This window comes from Mustela nigripes, chromosome 9 (assembly GCF_022355385.1).
Source record: "Mustela nigripes isolate SB6536 chromosome 9, MUSNIG.SB6536, whole genome shotgun sequence".
Classification (NCBI taxonomy): Eukaryota; Metazoa; Chordata; class Mammalia; order Carnivora; family Mustelidae; genus Mustela; species Mustela nigripes.
In genome coordinates, this window is record NC_081565.1 from 79,751,624 (window position 1) to 79,768,534 (window position 16,911).

The 16,911-nt window shown below is 41.9% G+C and overlaps 1 protein-coding gene across 11 annotated transcripts in view; it reads left to right on the forward strand.

Moving 5' to 3' along the window:
* TRPM3 (transient receptor potential cation channel subfamily M member 3) overlaps nucleotides 1-16,911 on the forward strand; it is a 487,173-nt gene that overhangs the window by 271,274 nt on the left and 198,988 nt on the right. For 5 of the 11 annotated variants that reach the window (XM_059411872.1, XM_059411874.1, XM_059411873.1 and 2 more), the window contains exon 7: nucleotides 13,145-13,219. The exons of the other annotated variants lie outside the window; for them this stretch is intronic. In XM_059411872.1, coding sequence (XP_059267855.1) covers nucleotides 13,145-13,219 — 75 coding nt within the window. The remainder of the gene's footprint in view (nucleotides 1-13,144; nucleotides 13,220-16,911) is intronic. 11 annotated transcript variants of the gene reach the window in all.

Genomic DNA, 16,911 nt, shown 5'->3' on the forward strand with positions numbered 1-16,911 from the left:
CGTGGGCGGGTTTGCACACACCCGCGCCTGTGCATTGAGAGGCTGCTGTAAGGTAGTCAGGAAGGGCCTCTGTGAGGAGGTGACATGGAAGCAGAGACCTGAATGAAGTCAGGGAGCCCACTGTGGGGAGAACATTCTGGAAGGGAGCGAAAGTAGGGACGAAAGCCCTGGGTGTTCCAGAAAGAGCAAGGCATTTGTAGAGAGCTAGGGTTTATTCTAACGGAATTGTGATCTGGCACATTCCAGGATCTCCTTTCCAGTTTAGAACCTCACTCTGCTGCAGTGTGCAGAGACCAGACTGAGGTGGGAGCAAGCTGTCCAGCAGGGAGATGTTTTGGGAGGAATAATGCGGGTGGGAATGAGCGCACTTTGAAATAGAACTTTAGTAAGAGGGGAAGTAAAATGTGGTCGGATTCAAATATTGCATAGATATCTTCTTAACTGGGCTTTTTTTTTTTTAAATATAAAATATATATATAATAAAATTTACCATTTGAACCATTTTTGAGTATACAGTTCAGTGACATTAAGTACATATATATTGTCGTGTGACGGTCACCACTGTCCATTCCAGAACATTTTCCTCATTCCACACTGAAATTCTATGCCCATTAACACTATCTCCCCTTTCCTCCCTCTCTTCAGCCTCTGGGAACCACTCTTCTACTTTGTATCTTTGTGAATCATTGGATCATTGGATGTATTGTAATTTATAAGCATAACTTTCCATGATCATTGGATGTATCGTATTCTATTCTAGATGCCTCATATGAATCATACATCCTAAGATATATCATGCAGGTAGAACTCGGGAGGACTTGCTAATGAATTGGGCATCCATGGTAAGGAGTAGACACACCAACACTGGTAGATTCTTAAAAAGGGGCAGGGGGAGAGCTAGGGAGAGCTCCAAACAAGTAAGCTTTTGCAGGGAAAAAAAGGCAGGGGGCGGGGGGAATCTCTGGGGGAATCAGAACAAAGGTGATGAGATTCAGTGCACGAATAAAGAAGTCGGCCTTTGGACATGGCCACCTTCTCCCTGCATCTCAGGAGGGAAGACAGAGCATATGGGCACAGACATGGGTAGGACATTTTCTGCTGGGATGATCAGGTGCTTCTCTGTAGATAGTTTCTTTATGAGTAAAAGAATACAGGAGGTCGTCAGCAAACATCAGTGTGGAAGGAAGGGAGGGAGAGAGATTAGGGAGCGCAAGGCACTACAGTTAACGTAGAGACAGGGAGAATGTCGGGACCAGGGAAATGTAGCTTTACCCCACAGCATCCTGGCCCCATCGGGTATTTTGGTTGTGAATTTTGAGAGCCAGGGATCGCTAGGGTGTGTGTTTTCTTTGCAGCCGTGTTCAGCTCAAGCAGTAGAACAGACATAAAATTGGGTTAAGCACCTGCTGGGATTTTGCCTGGCAAGTAAGAGGGAGAGAGAAGCAAAGGAGTGAGGCTGTTTGACTCTGTAATCCTATATACCTATATCCCAGAAGTGTCATCTGTGTCTGTGGACGAAAGCAATGGTGTAGTTGACATTCATAAGAACATAAAGTCATTCATCTCAGAGATCAGACTGCAGTGCAGGGAAGTGAGTTGGGACTATCAAAGGGGACCCACACCTTTCATTAATATTGCCAAGCACCATATACTAAGTTTGAACTATTTAAATTTTAAAAATGGTAGATAATAAAAAATTCCTTATATTAAAATATTTTATTGCTTTTCACATATTCACATAAATTGAGCAACTTAACACATTGCTGGGAACACAGTAGCTACTCAGGAAATATGTATTAGCTGAAAGACTACCAAGGGGCTGTTCTAGAAAGTAGCACATAAGCAGCCTCATGGGACTTTCAAACCCTAAGTATATCTTGTGTATCCATTTTTATTGTTAAAGCATTTCACATACCAAAAAGTTGGAGAAGATTATAATAACCCACCATGACTGGCACCCAACCTCCACATTTACCAGCCCATGGCCAAGCTTAGAATCTCTCTATACATACCTACCTATATCCTCCTCTGGATAATTTTGAAGGAAATCTAGACAGCATATCATTTCATCCATAAATATTCCAGTACCAAAGCATTTCTCCTAGACTCTGTTTCTGGATCTGTGAACCCTGGTTAAAGGAGTTGACATAGGAGTCAGCATATGAAAGGATTCTAGCATGTGGCTGTCCAGAAACACTGGTTCCTTCCTGCCTTCTTGCTGGTACAGTGGTCCCCCACTGCCAGGGAACCATGTCCTGTGTTGATATAGCCTGGATGACATGGGTTCCAACCTGAGACCAGACCCTCTCATTTGAAACCTGCAAGAGTCAAGAGAATTCATCACAATGTGTGTGTGTGTGTGTGTGTGTGTGTGTGTTTGTATATTTTCTCTTCTCTTCTTTTGTTTTGTTTTGATTTGTTTTGTTTTTTAGCCACAAATCAGACCTGGCTCTCCTTGTTAAAGAGGAACCATGTATGTCTATAGTTAATGGAAAGATCCAAAGAGAAAAAAATGAGGGCTCAAAATTATGTTCTGGAACATATCATCAAGCCTCTGTTAACATGATTTGTTGAAGAGTAATTGATTTAAAATCTTAACCATTGCAACAATAACCAGAAAACCCTTTTTTTTCTTTTTCTATATTGTAGAAAGTGTATTCTACACTGTAGTTGTTCCTTCTGCCCGAATAAGCAGAGTGTGGTGGAGAAAATGTAACCTTTCTTTAGAGATTCAAGCCATTCAAGTGTCTTAGAGCAGTCATTGGTAACTCTCAGTTAGGGCCATTGAATACTGTACTTGGTAGCGGTGTCAGATTCCAGAATATATCTTACACTTTAAATTTTCTTCTCATAAGTTATCATTTTATTCAAAAAGGGGATTGAAGGAAGATGAGAGAAATCCAGTTATCTTTGGGCTCTATTTGATTAAAATGTTACTCTTTTGTTATTCGAATTTTGTTTTAGGATTGTCCAAATGCAAAATTTTATTCAGACTGCATATCTAATGATATTGTGAACATCCACTTAGGCTGTAGGAAATTTCATTATGAAGCTAGAAATTTCTAACTTTGTCATGTCCATGCTCTAAAGTGAAATCTATGTCAGACTAAATCCAGTCTAAGGGATTATGTGCCCGTGACAGTCATCATAGATACGTTTACTTTGTGATATTAATTAATGGGGGTGTCTGGGTGGATTTAGGTTTCCATAACCAATACTTTTGCTACTGTCGGGGTTTGCCTGAGAGAGAATTTGTTTCTCTGCATTTTCTCTGCCCCAGAGTACTGACTGACATTTGCGCATAGCCTCGTCTGAGGAGGACACCAGGAGTACTTTCTCTAAAGCAGCCGCTTAAAATGGGCTTGGTATTTCTGAGTAAACAGAGCGGCAGAAACGATGGCAGAATTCATAAAGCATAATCACATTCGATATTTGAATATATTGCTATTTAGAATTCTGTAGGAAAAATACGTTTTATTATGCAGTCCCTAAGCCAACACACCTATTTATATATGATTGTCTGCTTACTCACCCACACGAACAAAAATAATAAGAAGAAGAATGTCTTCCAACAGTACAGGACATCATCCCTAATAAATTATGCCTTGCTGTGGAAACAAATATATCCCCTTTCCGCCGAGTTATAGGCTCCATGAGCCATAGAACCTTCTAAGGCCCAAAGTGAGTCAATACTGGTAAAGTCCTATTGGTTCCAAAGGATTCTATTTTAAAAAGCTCATCTCAACATGGATGGAACTAGAGCGTATCATGCTTAGCGAAATCAGTCAAGCAGAGAAAGACAACTATCATATGATCTCCCTGATATGAGGAAGTGGTGATGCAACATGGGGGCTTAAGTGGGTACGAGAAGAATCAATGAAACAAGATGGGATTGGGAGGGAGACAAACCATAAGTGACTCTTAATCTCACAAAACAAACTGAGGTTGCCGGGGGGAGGGGGTTTGGGAGAAGGGGGTGGGATTATGGACATTGGGGAGGGTATGTGCTTTGGTGAGTGCTGTGAAGTGCGTAAACCTGGTGATTCACAGACCTGTACCCCTGGGGATAAAAATATATGTTTATAAAAAATAAAAAATTAAAAAAAAAAGACATTAAAAAAAATTAAAAATCAAAAAAAAAAAAAAAGCTCATCTCTATGACACAACACACATCAATTTAAAGCAGATTGTTCTCATGAAATTTCCATAATCGGAAATAAGTAATCATGACTGCATCATTGATATCCTCCTTCCTTTACCACCATTTGGGTGATAATTCTTAAACATGGCTTACAACTAGGGTGACCCGGCCTCCTCAGGAGACATTTAAAAATATCAGGAGGCCTCCAGGTTGACACGATTTCTGGTGCTCCAGAATGGCATGAGAGAAGAGGCAGGGATGTTGATATTCTGCCTTGGGCAGAACAGTTTCATGTGAAGACCTGGGTGCCCCAAAGGCCAATCACATCCTTCAGGAAACACTACTGCAAATATGTTTCCATGAGTTTTCTTTTTGTTTGTTTGGTTGTTTTTGTTATTTTTGCTGTTTTCCAAATCTTCCCAATAACCCACACCTGACGTGTCAAGACCACACCATGATACTCTATTCTAGTCTAAAGACACACAGACAAGGCAGCAATAGTGAGCTAGCAATGAGGTTTAAAATCTTTAACCACCGGTGAGGACAGTGGTTTCTGAATCCAACAGCATCCGCTGGATGTCCGCCCTGGCCTGCCCTTCCGATCCTAATGTCCTTGCCAATGGGAAGTTCTTCCTTCTGTCTGACTTCATGGGCCCTGAATCCCTTCTATCCAGGGTGAGGACCAAAGCCATTGTCTAAGCCCAAGCTCCGGGCATACTCGAAAACTATAAATGGACTTGAGCTGACCTTTCTGCCTATTACTCATTTGAAGAGACACACTGACTTGCTTAACTGGCAGAACCAAGACTCTCGAAGTAGATCAGTATTTCCAGCTCAGCGGCACCCACTCTGAGTACCACGGCTTTACATTTCAGGCTCAGTGACTCCAGAAATGTGCTTCATCCCAGGAGCTCTCCTGTCAGAGTCCCTGAGATTCAGAGAAAGCCCACAGCCCACGGCTATTAGCTGGTGTGGGGGCCGACACAGAGAGGGGGCTGCTTTACCCAGAGGCTCCTGGAAAAGCCTACTCAGTAGAATGCATTGCAACGAGGAATGCATTAATAAATCAAGGCTCTAGTAGAATAAGGAGTTTTGAAATTGAAGACAAAGAGAACTCTAATTTTTAATCTATAAATTACTGAGAATCTGGGGGGAAGTAAGGGAGCAGGGCAGTAATATAAATCTCGAGGGAATGAATAAATCAATGGTATAAAACTCCATGAAGCAGAGCTTTTTAAAAATTCACATTTCATTCCTGGTATATATTTCTCACTTCTCCGGACTATAGACTCCTTATATGTATTTTTTTTATTGTTAAATTATGAAACCACATTACGCAGGAGATTTAACATAGATTGTCAAAAGAGTACTATTGACTTCCTCAATTGATTACCAACCTCTCGGACACCCAAACTAATGATGTTAGGCATAGCAAGTGCTCAATAAAGAGTCACGGTTGGGCATGAAAGAAGTTTTAGTGATTTGGTTCAGTCCTATTATTATAAGAAATGGGTAGGATATACAACTTCAAAACAATTCTAAAAATATTTTAGTAATGGCAGCATCATTGAAGTAAGCATATAGTTTTCCAGGAGGCTATTTTAAAGGACTGTAGACATTTATATATAAATAAATAGTATATCCTAAATATGATACATATTACTTATTTTATTCTTATTATGATTGTTAAGTCAGTCTAATTTCTTTGTATTTCTACCAAATACAGAGAGGTTAAGCCTGAAGTGGTAAACAATAGAACAGAGAGGGAGATGAGCTTATAGCCAAGGAAAGCTGTAATGTATGAGTGACGTAAAAGGTTGTTTTTGTTTTTGTTTTTGTTTGAGAGTTTTCCATTTTGGAGTAGGTTAGCTATCCATCCATACAGTAAGAGGTTAGAGTTGGTAGACCATTGGGTCCCTTGCCCACAGCTGGCATTGCAAACCTAGCGTGACTTTTCCCACCGAGCCTTGATTCAGCTCATAACCATTTTGCATTCATTAAGACACGGGTTCTGCTGCTGTAACAAAGACTCAAAACACTGGATGCCTAAAAGAGACGGGATTTTTTCCCTTATTTTCATGTGATTCTGAACAGGAGTCCAGATTTAATGTAGTGGCCTCATGGAGTTGAGAACTCAGATTCCTTTTCTTTTCCTCTCCAGTCTGTCTTCATGGTCCATGGGAGCTCTCCATATCTTCTACTTTCAAGCCAGAAAGAGTCAGGAAAAAGGAGCAAGGGGACATCACACCCTTTCCCCTTTAAAGTCACCATGAGGAAGTCATACAAACCATTTTGGCTTCCATCCCGCATGGCACTGTTTGGTCCCACATTCACACCTAGCTAAAAGGAGGTGTGAAAATGTAGTCTTTATCCTAGTCAAATACATCTCAAGCTAAAATCCCATCCCTTTGAAGGAAGGGAAAAATAGATACTGAGGTAGAGCCAGTAGTTTTTGCCATCTCTTTTCAGATTGTTGTTAAGGAATGGCTGGAGTTGTCACATAAGATAAACGTTATCTGCCACTCACAGAGGAGATATGCCTGTTACGGTTCCAATATGTTCACTGGGGAGCCTTGTCCATAAACAGTTCCTGTGGCGCAGGCTTCCTACCCCGCTCTTTCTCTCTCTACCTGTGAGTCTCTCCATGATTGGTAGTTGCAGAGTCTTGCCCTGGATCTGGAAATTGCAATTTCTGCTTGCAGCTGGATGGAGACAAGATTGTCTACAATTAAATAGCTTATCTTGGACCATTCTGGTTTCATTAACATCTTAAGTTAAATATCTCAGGTAGAGCTCCTACACCTCAGAGTAACTGCAGACACTGTGCTATACATAACGCACGTATAACTTGTAATGGGTCCTTAATGGAAGCACAAATTTTGTTACACATCATTTAGTAACATTTTAAATCCCAAAGTATTAAAAATAAATCAGAAGATTCCATGTTTCCATGACGCTGTACTCTTGATACAAACGTTTCAAAGATAAATCCCGGAAAGTAATTCTCATGTGACTGACACTTGGCTGTCACCTTGGTGGTAGGGAAGAGAGTGGAGATTGGTCGGCCCCTCAAAGCCATAGGTTCCACTAGGACTTCAGCCCTGTTGAGAGAAAAGGACAAAGGGGCTGTCTTAGGGAATAAGAATACCCCCTCTGCACCGTCCAATTTGTTGCAGAAACATTTGAGGAGACCTGATGAGCAGATGGGTTTCTCAGGGACTGAAAACCTTCTTATGCCAGTCATCCTATATGATCTTCCTACATTTTAATAACCCCTAAGTGATAACTAATAATATGGCAAGATACATCTAAAGGGCCCTTAAAATGTTTTGAAATTCAGTAAATACAGAATTGAGACTCTTTGGGACACTGACAGTTACAACAAGATTAATTCATGAAGCTTCTTATAATAAATAGTAAATTGGGTCACCTTGTTTTAGAGACCAAGATATGCATATTCCTTGTTCATCCAACCATAGTTTTTATTTTGAGTTTAGCTTGTGTTATTCAATAAAACCCTAGAGGTAGAGCTGCAGACAGTTGGAATTACCTTCTAGCTTCCTAACTGAATGGAGGTAGGAGGATCTAATGCCTTACAGATTGGATGAAACCGCAGGCAGGTGCTTTGAAAACAAACCTCACCTTTCCTCTTCAGATACTCCATATGTGGAACTGTTACTTCCTTGGTTTCTGCCTACCCTGGTATCTTCTCACTTCTTCTTTTAGTACTACCAAACTCAGAGCTGTCGTGACTCATCCATTCACACGAGCCAAGCTGCTGTAGAAAACAAATTCAGTGCTTAGAAGGGCTGTTAGAAAATACTAGTTCAAAAAAAAAAAAAATGGCGAAGGAAAGCAAATAGTTGTAACCATGACAGAGAGCTAATTTCCATAATACACAAAGGACACCCACAAATCCAAAAGAAAAATTCTATAAAAATGGGCAAAATATATCAACAGGAGGATCACAGGGAAGAACGTACAGATTTCCTCGCTCGAAATTAAAGAAATGAGAATTAAGACAGTGAAATGTATTCAGCCTATTCACTGGCAAAAAACAAAGTTTACGATTATCTACTGTCAAGAAGTGTATATAGAAATAGGCATTATTTGTGTGTGCCAATGTGGGGAATCTCATTTGGCTACCTCTATTAAATGTTAAATGTGCATACCCCTTAGCCATATATTTTTACTTCTACAAATTTATTCTATTCATATTTCTTATAGTATTTTTGACCCAAAGATTCATGAGTAAGTGACTAATTAAATTTTATGTAAACATATAGCGAAATACTTTGAAGTTATGAATAATGCACTAACTCTCTTTGGGTTCGTATGGAAAGATATCCAAGGGTATTTTTTCCCTAAGTTTTAAAAAAAAAAAAAACTGTTGTGAAACAGTACAACTGTGTGTTTATGATTACATGTATGTTTATAAAATTTTTTTAAATATATGTACGTACTTATAAAGTATCTGAAAGGACACAGGTGAATAATTATCAATCATAGCTTGTTGCGGTGCCTGGGTGGCTCAGTGGGTTAAAGCCTCTGCCTTCAGCTCAGGCCATGATCTCAGGGTCCTGGGATTGAGCCCCGCATCGGGCTCTCTGCTCAGCAGGGCGCCTGCTTCCTCCTCTCTCTCTCTGCCTGCCTCTCTGCCTACTGGTGATCTCTGTCTGTCCAATAAATAATAAAATCTAAAAAAAAAAAATCATAGCTTCTAGGGAGTGAAACCTGAGGTAGTGGAGGTAAGATGAGAACGGATGTGTTCCTTGGAGACCTTTTAAGTACTTCTCAATGTTTTTATAATGAGCAAATACAGCTTCTGTAGTGCAAGGAAGGAAAGAAGGAAAGGAAGGGACTAGGGCGAGCGGAGGAGGGAGAGAAGGAAGGAGGAAGAGGACCTTTGGAAGCAGCCCGCCTGTCCATGCAATGTACGAGCTCAGAACCTTCCTCCCTCAAGCGTCTATATATCATTCTTGACCTCTGGGTAAGGAGCCAACCTCTGCTCCCCAAGTTTTCTCTTGCTTACTCAACCGGCCGGCGATCCCGTGCTTCATCCGAGAGCATAGAGTCAAGTCAGGAAACCTAAGAGAAGAGGCTGGTTAAGGACACATCATACAAAATAATATGTCCAGTCATATATAAAGGATGTGTATAAAAATTATGTGACTGGGTTGCCTGGGTGGCTCATGTTTGTTAAGCATCTGCCATCAGCTCGGGTCATGGTCTTGGGGTCCTGGCATCCAGCCCCCTCCTGGGCTCTCTGCTCCGCAGGGAGCCTGCTTCTCCCTCTTCCTCTGCCCCTCCCCCTGCTTGTGCATTCTCTTATCTCTCGCTCTCTCTCAAATAGACCGTTTGCTTTTTAATTATGAGACCAATGTAACAGATTTGATGCTTCCATTTGACAGTAGCTGAAATCAGAAGCAAAATTATATTCCCTGTTGGGACTTAGTAAATGACAAAGCAACCTAAATTTACTCCCAGGCCTCAGCCATAGCCAGACATCCTAGTATAATGGGGCTCCTGAAAACGTCCCACTTTTATATTTCTACTGTGAGTCTAGTTCAGCAGAGCTGGAATTGTTCATTTTCCCTTCATTATGCTCCTGGCCACCCCAAAGTTCCACTCCCCTCTCCCAGGGTCCTCCTCCCTGAGATGGAGCTGGGTCACCCGGTAGCTCACTCCATAGCTGTTTGGTGTTAAAGATCATGGTGTTCACGAGGAAGAGTGGCTTCTGCTGTATTCTTTATTCCACCATCCCTTTAAGATGCTTCCTTTGGAGCCAAAACATGGACTTAAAGTTCTTCAGCTCTTCAAAATGTAGCAAAATGGGAACGTCAGATGTCTGTCATTTACAATAAATAGCGATCGCTCTGTTCCATTTCCCCTCAACGGTGCTCCTGTGGCTCTACCAGTATTGGCTTGTGCGCCTGCGCCTGTGACATACAGAGCACCGCAGGACTCACAAGACAAATAAGGCATAGTTGTGCACTTGGAGAATTAGGGTTTTACAAACCGGTGAACAATAACCAGTGTTCAGTGCTATTCTAAGCACTTTGCAGGACATAATGATTTACCCCTAACGACAACCCTAGGAAGTGAGTACCATTGATTATCCCCACTGACCAAAAAGAAAACTGAGGTCAAGTGACTGCCCTGACATCAGACTGGTCATCAGAGGCAGAGCCAAGAAGTCCGCCTGCATCGGAGCCGCCACCACGGGGCTGTTTCCGCTCGGGACACAAAGAGCTGCATTTTCATGAGCAGCAAGTGCTACGTGCCCTTTAAGGACATGAACTAGGACAGGAGTTCAGAGGAAGAGTATTTCTCGGTGGAATGTTCAAGGGCCTCTGCGGCAGACGTATTTTCAGTAAGATTTTGAGGGGTGGGATGTGAGCGATGGTTTCCAACCATGTGGGTGAAAGCTTTGAACATCCAGAAACGGAGTGCCTGGCCTGCGGTGGAACTGAAATTGTTCTACTCTCATTAACTTGTTTAGCCTATCTGGTTGCATTATTTTAGCTGCAAATCTAAACAAGGTCTGTTTAGACTTTGTTTAAACAGCCTAGTGGTTAGTTTTTTAGGGAAGACAAATAACAAGATCATAAGGAAAAGATACATATGTTTCATTGTTTTCTTTTTCTAGATACTCCTCACCATGCAGGTATAAAGATGAACTATAGAATAATTTATGATAACTGGGATATAATTACATATATAGAGATGTACAGATGGGGCAGGTACAAAGCTGCTCATTTCATGGGTTCTATATAACCATATATATACACTATTATCGTATATATACACTATATATATACACTGTTATTTATATATGTTTATACAGATATTTATATATATATGTGTTTGTGTATGTATATGTGTGTATATATATATACTTCATGTAGTTCATGACCTTCCTTTTCCAGGTAGGAAAGCCCCCTTGGAAACCGTCACACATCCTGCCCCTTTTCCTTCCGTGCATTAGCTGGCACAGATCTCAGCTCAAAACACCACATTTCAAGTCTGCTGCTCAGCATAGTCAATGTGTTCGTTTGGGAGGTACTTTTCTTAGTCAATTTAGCACAACACCAGGGAACCCAGATTAGGAAAGGTTCTCCATGCGCCCCAGCAAGGAGTGAAAGCAGGGTCCTTAGGACATCAGCCTCATTGGAAGCAAAATCCTTGGCCCTTTATGTTCCCTTTTTCCTCCTTGAGACCACTTTTTCCATCATGCCCAGAAGGGTAATCAAGGAAATAACAAGACAGTTGGAGTCACAGTCAACCGATGCCAGATGGCTGGACATTTCCGTTCTCAATCGCGCAACAAATCTTCAACGAATCTGGTTAATCTTCACTAAAATGTCATTTTCACTTTTGTTAGTTAGAGTTTGGTATTTGGAAGGAAAGAAGAAACGAGCTGAAAATACCACGGTGCTGTTCACTCTGCGGGGAAGACAGAGCTCAGCCAGTTGTGTGCTTGGTTCCGTAACCAAATGCTTGTGCTAAATTTCCAGGAGGGCTTGTGTTGTTGTCTCTTTGCAGCTTTGCTCAGAGTGCCTAGCCAGCAGGCTAATTGTTGTGCACAGTGGTAGAGTGGCCTGGGGAGGCGTATGCTCCCAAGTTGAATCTGTGTTCTCAGGAACATGCTAATTGGTAACTTTCTGGAAAATACACAGTAGTTACTCTTAGCTTATTATTTTATAAACTTTTAAGGATCCCGAGGAACCAACCCTTACATTTTGTGCTTCTTTGTGTTTTGCCCACTGGATACATTCTCACGAAAAGGCAGCTCAGCCAGGTTGTGGACAATGAGGAATCACCAAGTAATATTCCATAAAAGTGGGTAAGACCCTACTGTGTCTCTCACCGACCAGCTACCTTCTGCCCAGCCACTGCCCCCAGTGAGGCTGCTCTAGAAGTCTGGCTTGATCCTAGGAAGCTGGGACCAGAAGACATAACTTGAAGATCTGGGGGCTTCCATAAATGTCATTTCTAGGGAAGAAACAGAGGGACAGAAACAGCTGTTCATGGGATTGTCCTCTGAGGCCTAGATTTGAAATGAAATACTGAATCATCTTAATCCGCGCTAGCTTCTTCAGTCAATTAACACCTCCTGAGGCAGGATATTACAATTAAATTTACCTCCCAGTTTGGGATAATGCAGCCAAATTAGTAAGGAAACCTATTATAATGAAATGGCTTTCGTGACTTTTTCTGTAGATAGATACATGCACACATACATAGGAGGAAGGAAGGAAGCCGCAGATATATGATATGGATAGATAACGTATATACGACTCTATCTATCTAATTAGTCATTTTCTTGGCGATGAGAGAAAGAAAAGAGTGACAAATGGAATTTTTTCAGTAAATAATATGCATGTTGAGTGATATATCAGCATTCATTTCAGTTTCTCTTTAAAAGGAAAAGAAGTTAAGTCCATTAGCCAATGGGGGGAAAAATATTCCGTTTAGGTCAAAAGTAAGCCAGTCACCTGAATACAGGACACATGGCTCAAAAAAAATAAATAAATAAATAAAACAGACAAGTGTCTTTAAAAGGAGAGAGGGGACAATCTCGTTTTTGCTCAGTCTTGGAAAACACAAAGCCAAATTCATGATTGTGATTAGAATCACTATAACAACGGCCAGAGCCATTTCTTGAGGATTTACGAAGGGCTAAGCATCCTTAGGAGTACTCAACACATGTGCCTCCTTTAACCCTTTGACCACCAGAGCAGTCACCTAGGCTAAAGCAGAATCACAAGGGATGCTTCTTCCAGCTTAGGGGACGCTGGTTTGAAGGACCCAACAGGTAGAGTGAGGAGACGTGGTAGAGCCAGTGCAGAGGGGCTGGTGATGCGTTGTGAAAGTCTGAATGTGCGACTTAGAGTTCCATTGCGTGCACACATTTATAAATTGGGTGAGTCTGTCTTCTATAATAAAATGTGTATTCAACCACTGGGTTGTAGAAATTTCAAAGATTTTATTTTTTGACAGGATGCCTGCCGTTTTTCTCTCTTGACTCCCGCTTGTTTTATTCATTTTGGGGTAGTTGCCAATTAGACCCAATTGGTAAGTATAATTAATGGTCAACCTGAATCTTCTCTTAAACCCCAACCAAGAAAATTAACCATAAAAACCATTCGTTTCCTTTAGATATTCCTAACGCTCTCTCTCCCTATGACTGTTGTTTACCTCTTTCTTAGACTTTTCGCCCTATCGGAGATTAGTTACTCCCTATTGTTTATCATCCTAAAATCCCCCGTAGTAAGACAGGGAGGAGGGAGTTAAGCATTTCTTGAGGCCCCGGTATGTTCCGGGCACCATGCTAGGCATTCATACATTACTATCTCTCTTAATACTCACAGCAACCTTTCCAGGTAGGGATTATTATCTTCCTTTTTTATAGTCAATGAAACAGCATTTCAGAGTAACCAAGCCCTTGTTCTAAATCCAGTTAGTGGCACAGAGTGGTGCAAACCAGGCTCATGTGATTCCAGAACCCTTGTTCCTTTCCCCCTACATAAGGAAGCATTATTTCACTCAAAAAGACACTCCCTTAAAATCTTGTTACCTTGGAGGGTTTGGGGGTTATTATTTCATTCAGCAATTATTGGAACATAAACTCCATGTCCCACACGGGTAGAACATTGGTTCAGTTGGAATTCATCAGCAGCAGAACTTTGGGCAGAAGACAGTGGTTAGTGGCAAGGTGGCGGAGGAATTCACAGGAGCAACAAAGAATGAGGAGGAAGGAAGGCGGGGTGATGGCGTGGAGGGTGGGGTGAAGAGAAACAGAGGAGCTCCTGATCGTGTGCCCATGGCTACCGTCTTTCTTCATGTGACTCGTGGACTTCCCTTTGTCATCCTATGCCTGAGAATATATGAAGGAGGCTGGGAAGGCAAAGGGACGTTCAATTGTCATCACCGGCATCTTTGTTGATCATTGCACCATCTTCAAACGCATTGGGGTAACCATGACATGAAAATTTCCATCATTGAGCCCATAACTGTTCCATGAGATCAGTAAGAGTTCTGTGGGTTCAGGGTCATAGCAGAACTTCATCCAGGGAGGCCTGGAATTAAGAAATAATGAATGTATATTCCCCCAGAATGACAGCCCTGGGTTCAAACAACATGACTTGAAAAAGATGTTATTAAACTTCCTCTGGGTGAGTTACATGTATTTCAGGGACATTTCATTGCCTTCTGTGGATGCTCTAACCTGTTCAGCCCAATCATTTGGACTTTCTACTACCTGTAGACTCAACCAGTCAAGTAAAAGACCATCCAAAATATGAATATCAAATTCATAATCACTTCACTTTGGACTCTGGTGACCTGCCATTTTTCAGTTGCTCTCAGCTGAACGTGTTGTTTGAAGTGCTTTCTGCCCTTTAAAGAATTCTCCCTCTAAAAGAATAGGTTGTGTGATGAAGACAGTGCCACGTAAACATCTGTCCTCTCTTCATCTTTTGAAATGGCCTGATACAAGTTGGCTGTCACTGAAATGTTTGTCATGGTACTAAAACGTCCCTTTGTCAGTCAAGACAATATTGGAGTCAAAAGAAGGATGTTGGGGATGTAGAATTAACATTAGCAAAGCCTGTTTCTAGGTAGCTGCCTGTCTTGTTTATCTGACTCATTTTCCAGGTCAAGCTAGGAGCCTTTTCTCTTTTAGGAAAGCACTCCTTTATGCACTAGAATGACTTGTTCAGGGCCAGGGGCCATCCCTGTAAACAAGTGAGTCCAGCTGGGGAACGATCACCATTCCATAAGATCTCCTAGCTTCTTTTAGTTCAGGGAAGGAGGCTGAGATCTCTTTTCAGATTAGAAAGATTTGCGTTGCAAATATTTGGCATTTTGGTCTCAATGTCAGCACAATCTGCTGTTTGTTGTTGGTCAGATCTAACTGATCTTCTTAACCCAGCCCCTTCTGGGTTCACTGCTAAAGGAAAGTCTTTCCGTTTCTTTTCATCTGTTGTGTTTCTAGTTTCTCCTTCCATCATGCATTTTGGATCTTCTGTTGCACCCATCCCAAGTTCCTTGCAGTTTCCCATAAATGACATAATGACACATATCAGATGTGTTTTCCACCTGTTTTGACATTTGCTGAAATTCTACCCTCTTCCAACTCTACTTATTGACAGAAACCTACATTCCAAGCCTCAGCTTGAACATCTTCTCTTTGGTGAAATCTTATAAGACACACACACACACACACACACACACACACACACACACACACACTGTGATTCTTGTAGGCTCCATTACTCACGCCCTAATCCCCGTCTCCACACTGTGCGAGCATCCGAATAAGAGGCCGTATCTCTTCCGACCCAGGGCTTCTATGCCTGCCTGCCCCGCCCTCCGTCACCTGCAGATTGCGAGCTCCTCGTGAGCAGAGCCTGAGTCCTCCTCATCTTTGTTACCCAGCAACCCTAGCACAGTACCTGGTATGGGCAGGTCGGTGCGGAATAAATCTTTATTGTAAACATCAGTCCATGTTTTTCTGGCCTTCTTTTTTAGCTCTGATTTCCAACCTGACATAAAGATGTAATAGAGGAGCTTGGATGTGGAAAGCTACAAGGAAGGACTCCTAATAAAGCAGTAACACAGACAGACTCAGGGAAGAGAAATGGATAGGGACATGTACCGGCAAAGACCGTCGTGAACACCTCAGACTGTCGTGAGCATGAATGCTTGTATTCTGGAAGTCTGACTGTGTTCCTTGTTGACTTGTGATTCTTGTTAAATCGTGGCCATCATATGAACTTAGAGAGTCCAAGGATATGTATTTTTTGTAGCAGCCAATGCCGTGGTGGCTTCTTCATTTCCGTTGACACAGAAAAAGAAATAAGTATTGATTTCCCCCCACTTATTTAAAGTGGGAATTGCCCGTGGCTGCTTTTCAGCCTAGATTAGGATCCACCATTCACTGGAAATGCGTCGCTAACTTTAGAAAGTTAGGCAAACGTGAAGTAAATGCCAGAACTTGTGCTGACTGAGTACTTTTCTGCCATAATCAATGATTTTACAGTGGGATGTATTTAGAGAGGATAAGGTTTCTCATTCTCTAGGAGTCTTAAAAAAAAAAGAGAGAGAGAGAGAGATGAGATTTTAATTTGCTTATAAGGCCAGGGAATTTATCATGGGACCCCTACAGCCTCTTCCCAGAATTTAAAATAATCTGCCTCTCCCTTCGAATATCAGTTGGATCCTTTCAAAATCATTGAAACTGATGGCTGTGAAAGTGAAGTCAATTTCAGATAGGCTTGAAAAGTGACCAGAAATAGGGCTCCCAAGGTGTCAGGAATAAAATGGCCAGAGGTTGTAAGAGAATACACATCTTTTCATCTCAGACCCTCTGCAAAAGAGATTAACCCCTAAGGGGGGGCGGGGGGAGAGGAAAATAGAGATTTTCTGCCCAAATACCAGCCAAATAGGCAAACAGTTGATTTCTTTTTTTTTTTCCTTTTCTTTTCTGGCATCCAGAGCTGAAACAAACAAGCAGCTCTTCCCCTCAGTGAACAGGCTGTCCCTGTTCTGTGAGGACGCCAGATTTCAAAAGCTGCATAGAGTTCCACATGCCACGGCGCTGCGGGGAAACACTGAGGTCCTGAGTCTCAGGCAGAGGAACCAACAGCCCTGGTTGGCTAATGAGCCTTGGCGTCTTGGCATCCATACAGGGTTCTGTGGGCAATTCCTGCTGGACTGAGGGAGGATGAGAAAACAAAACAAAACAGGTGCACCTTTGGGCAACC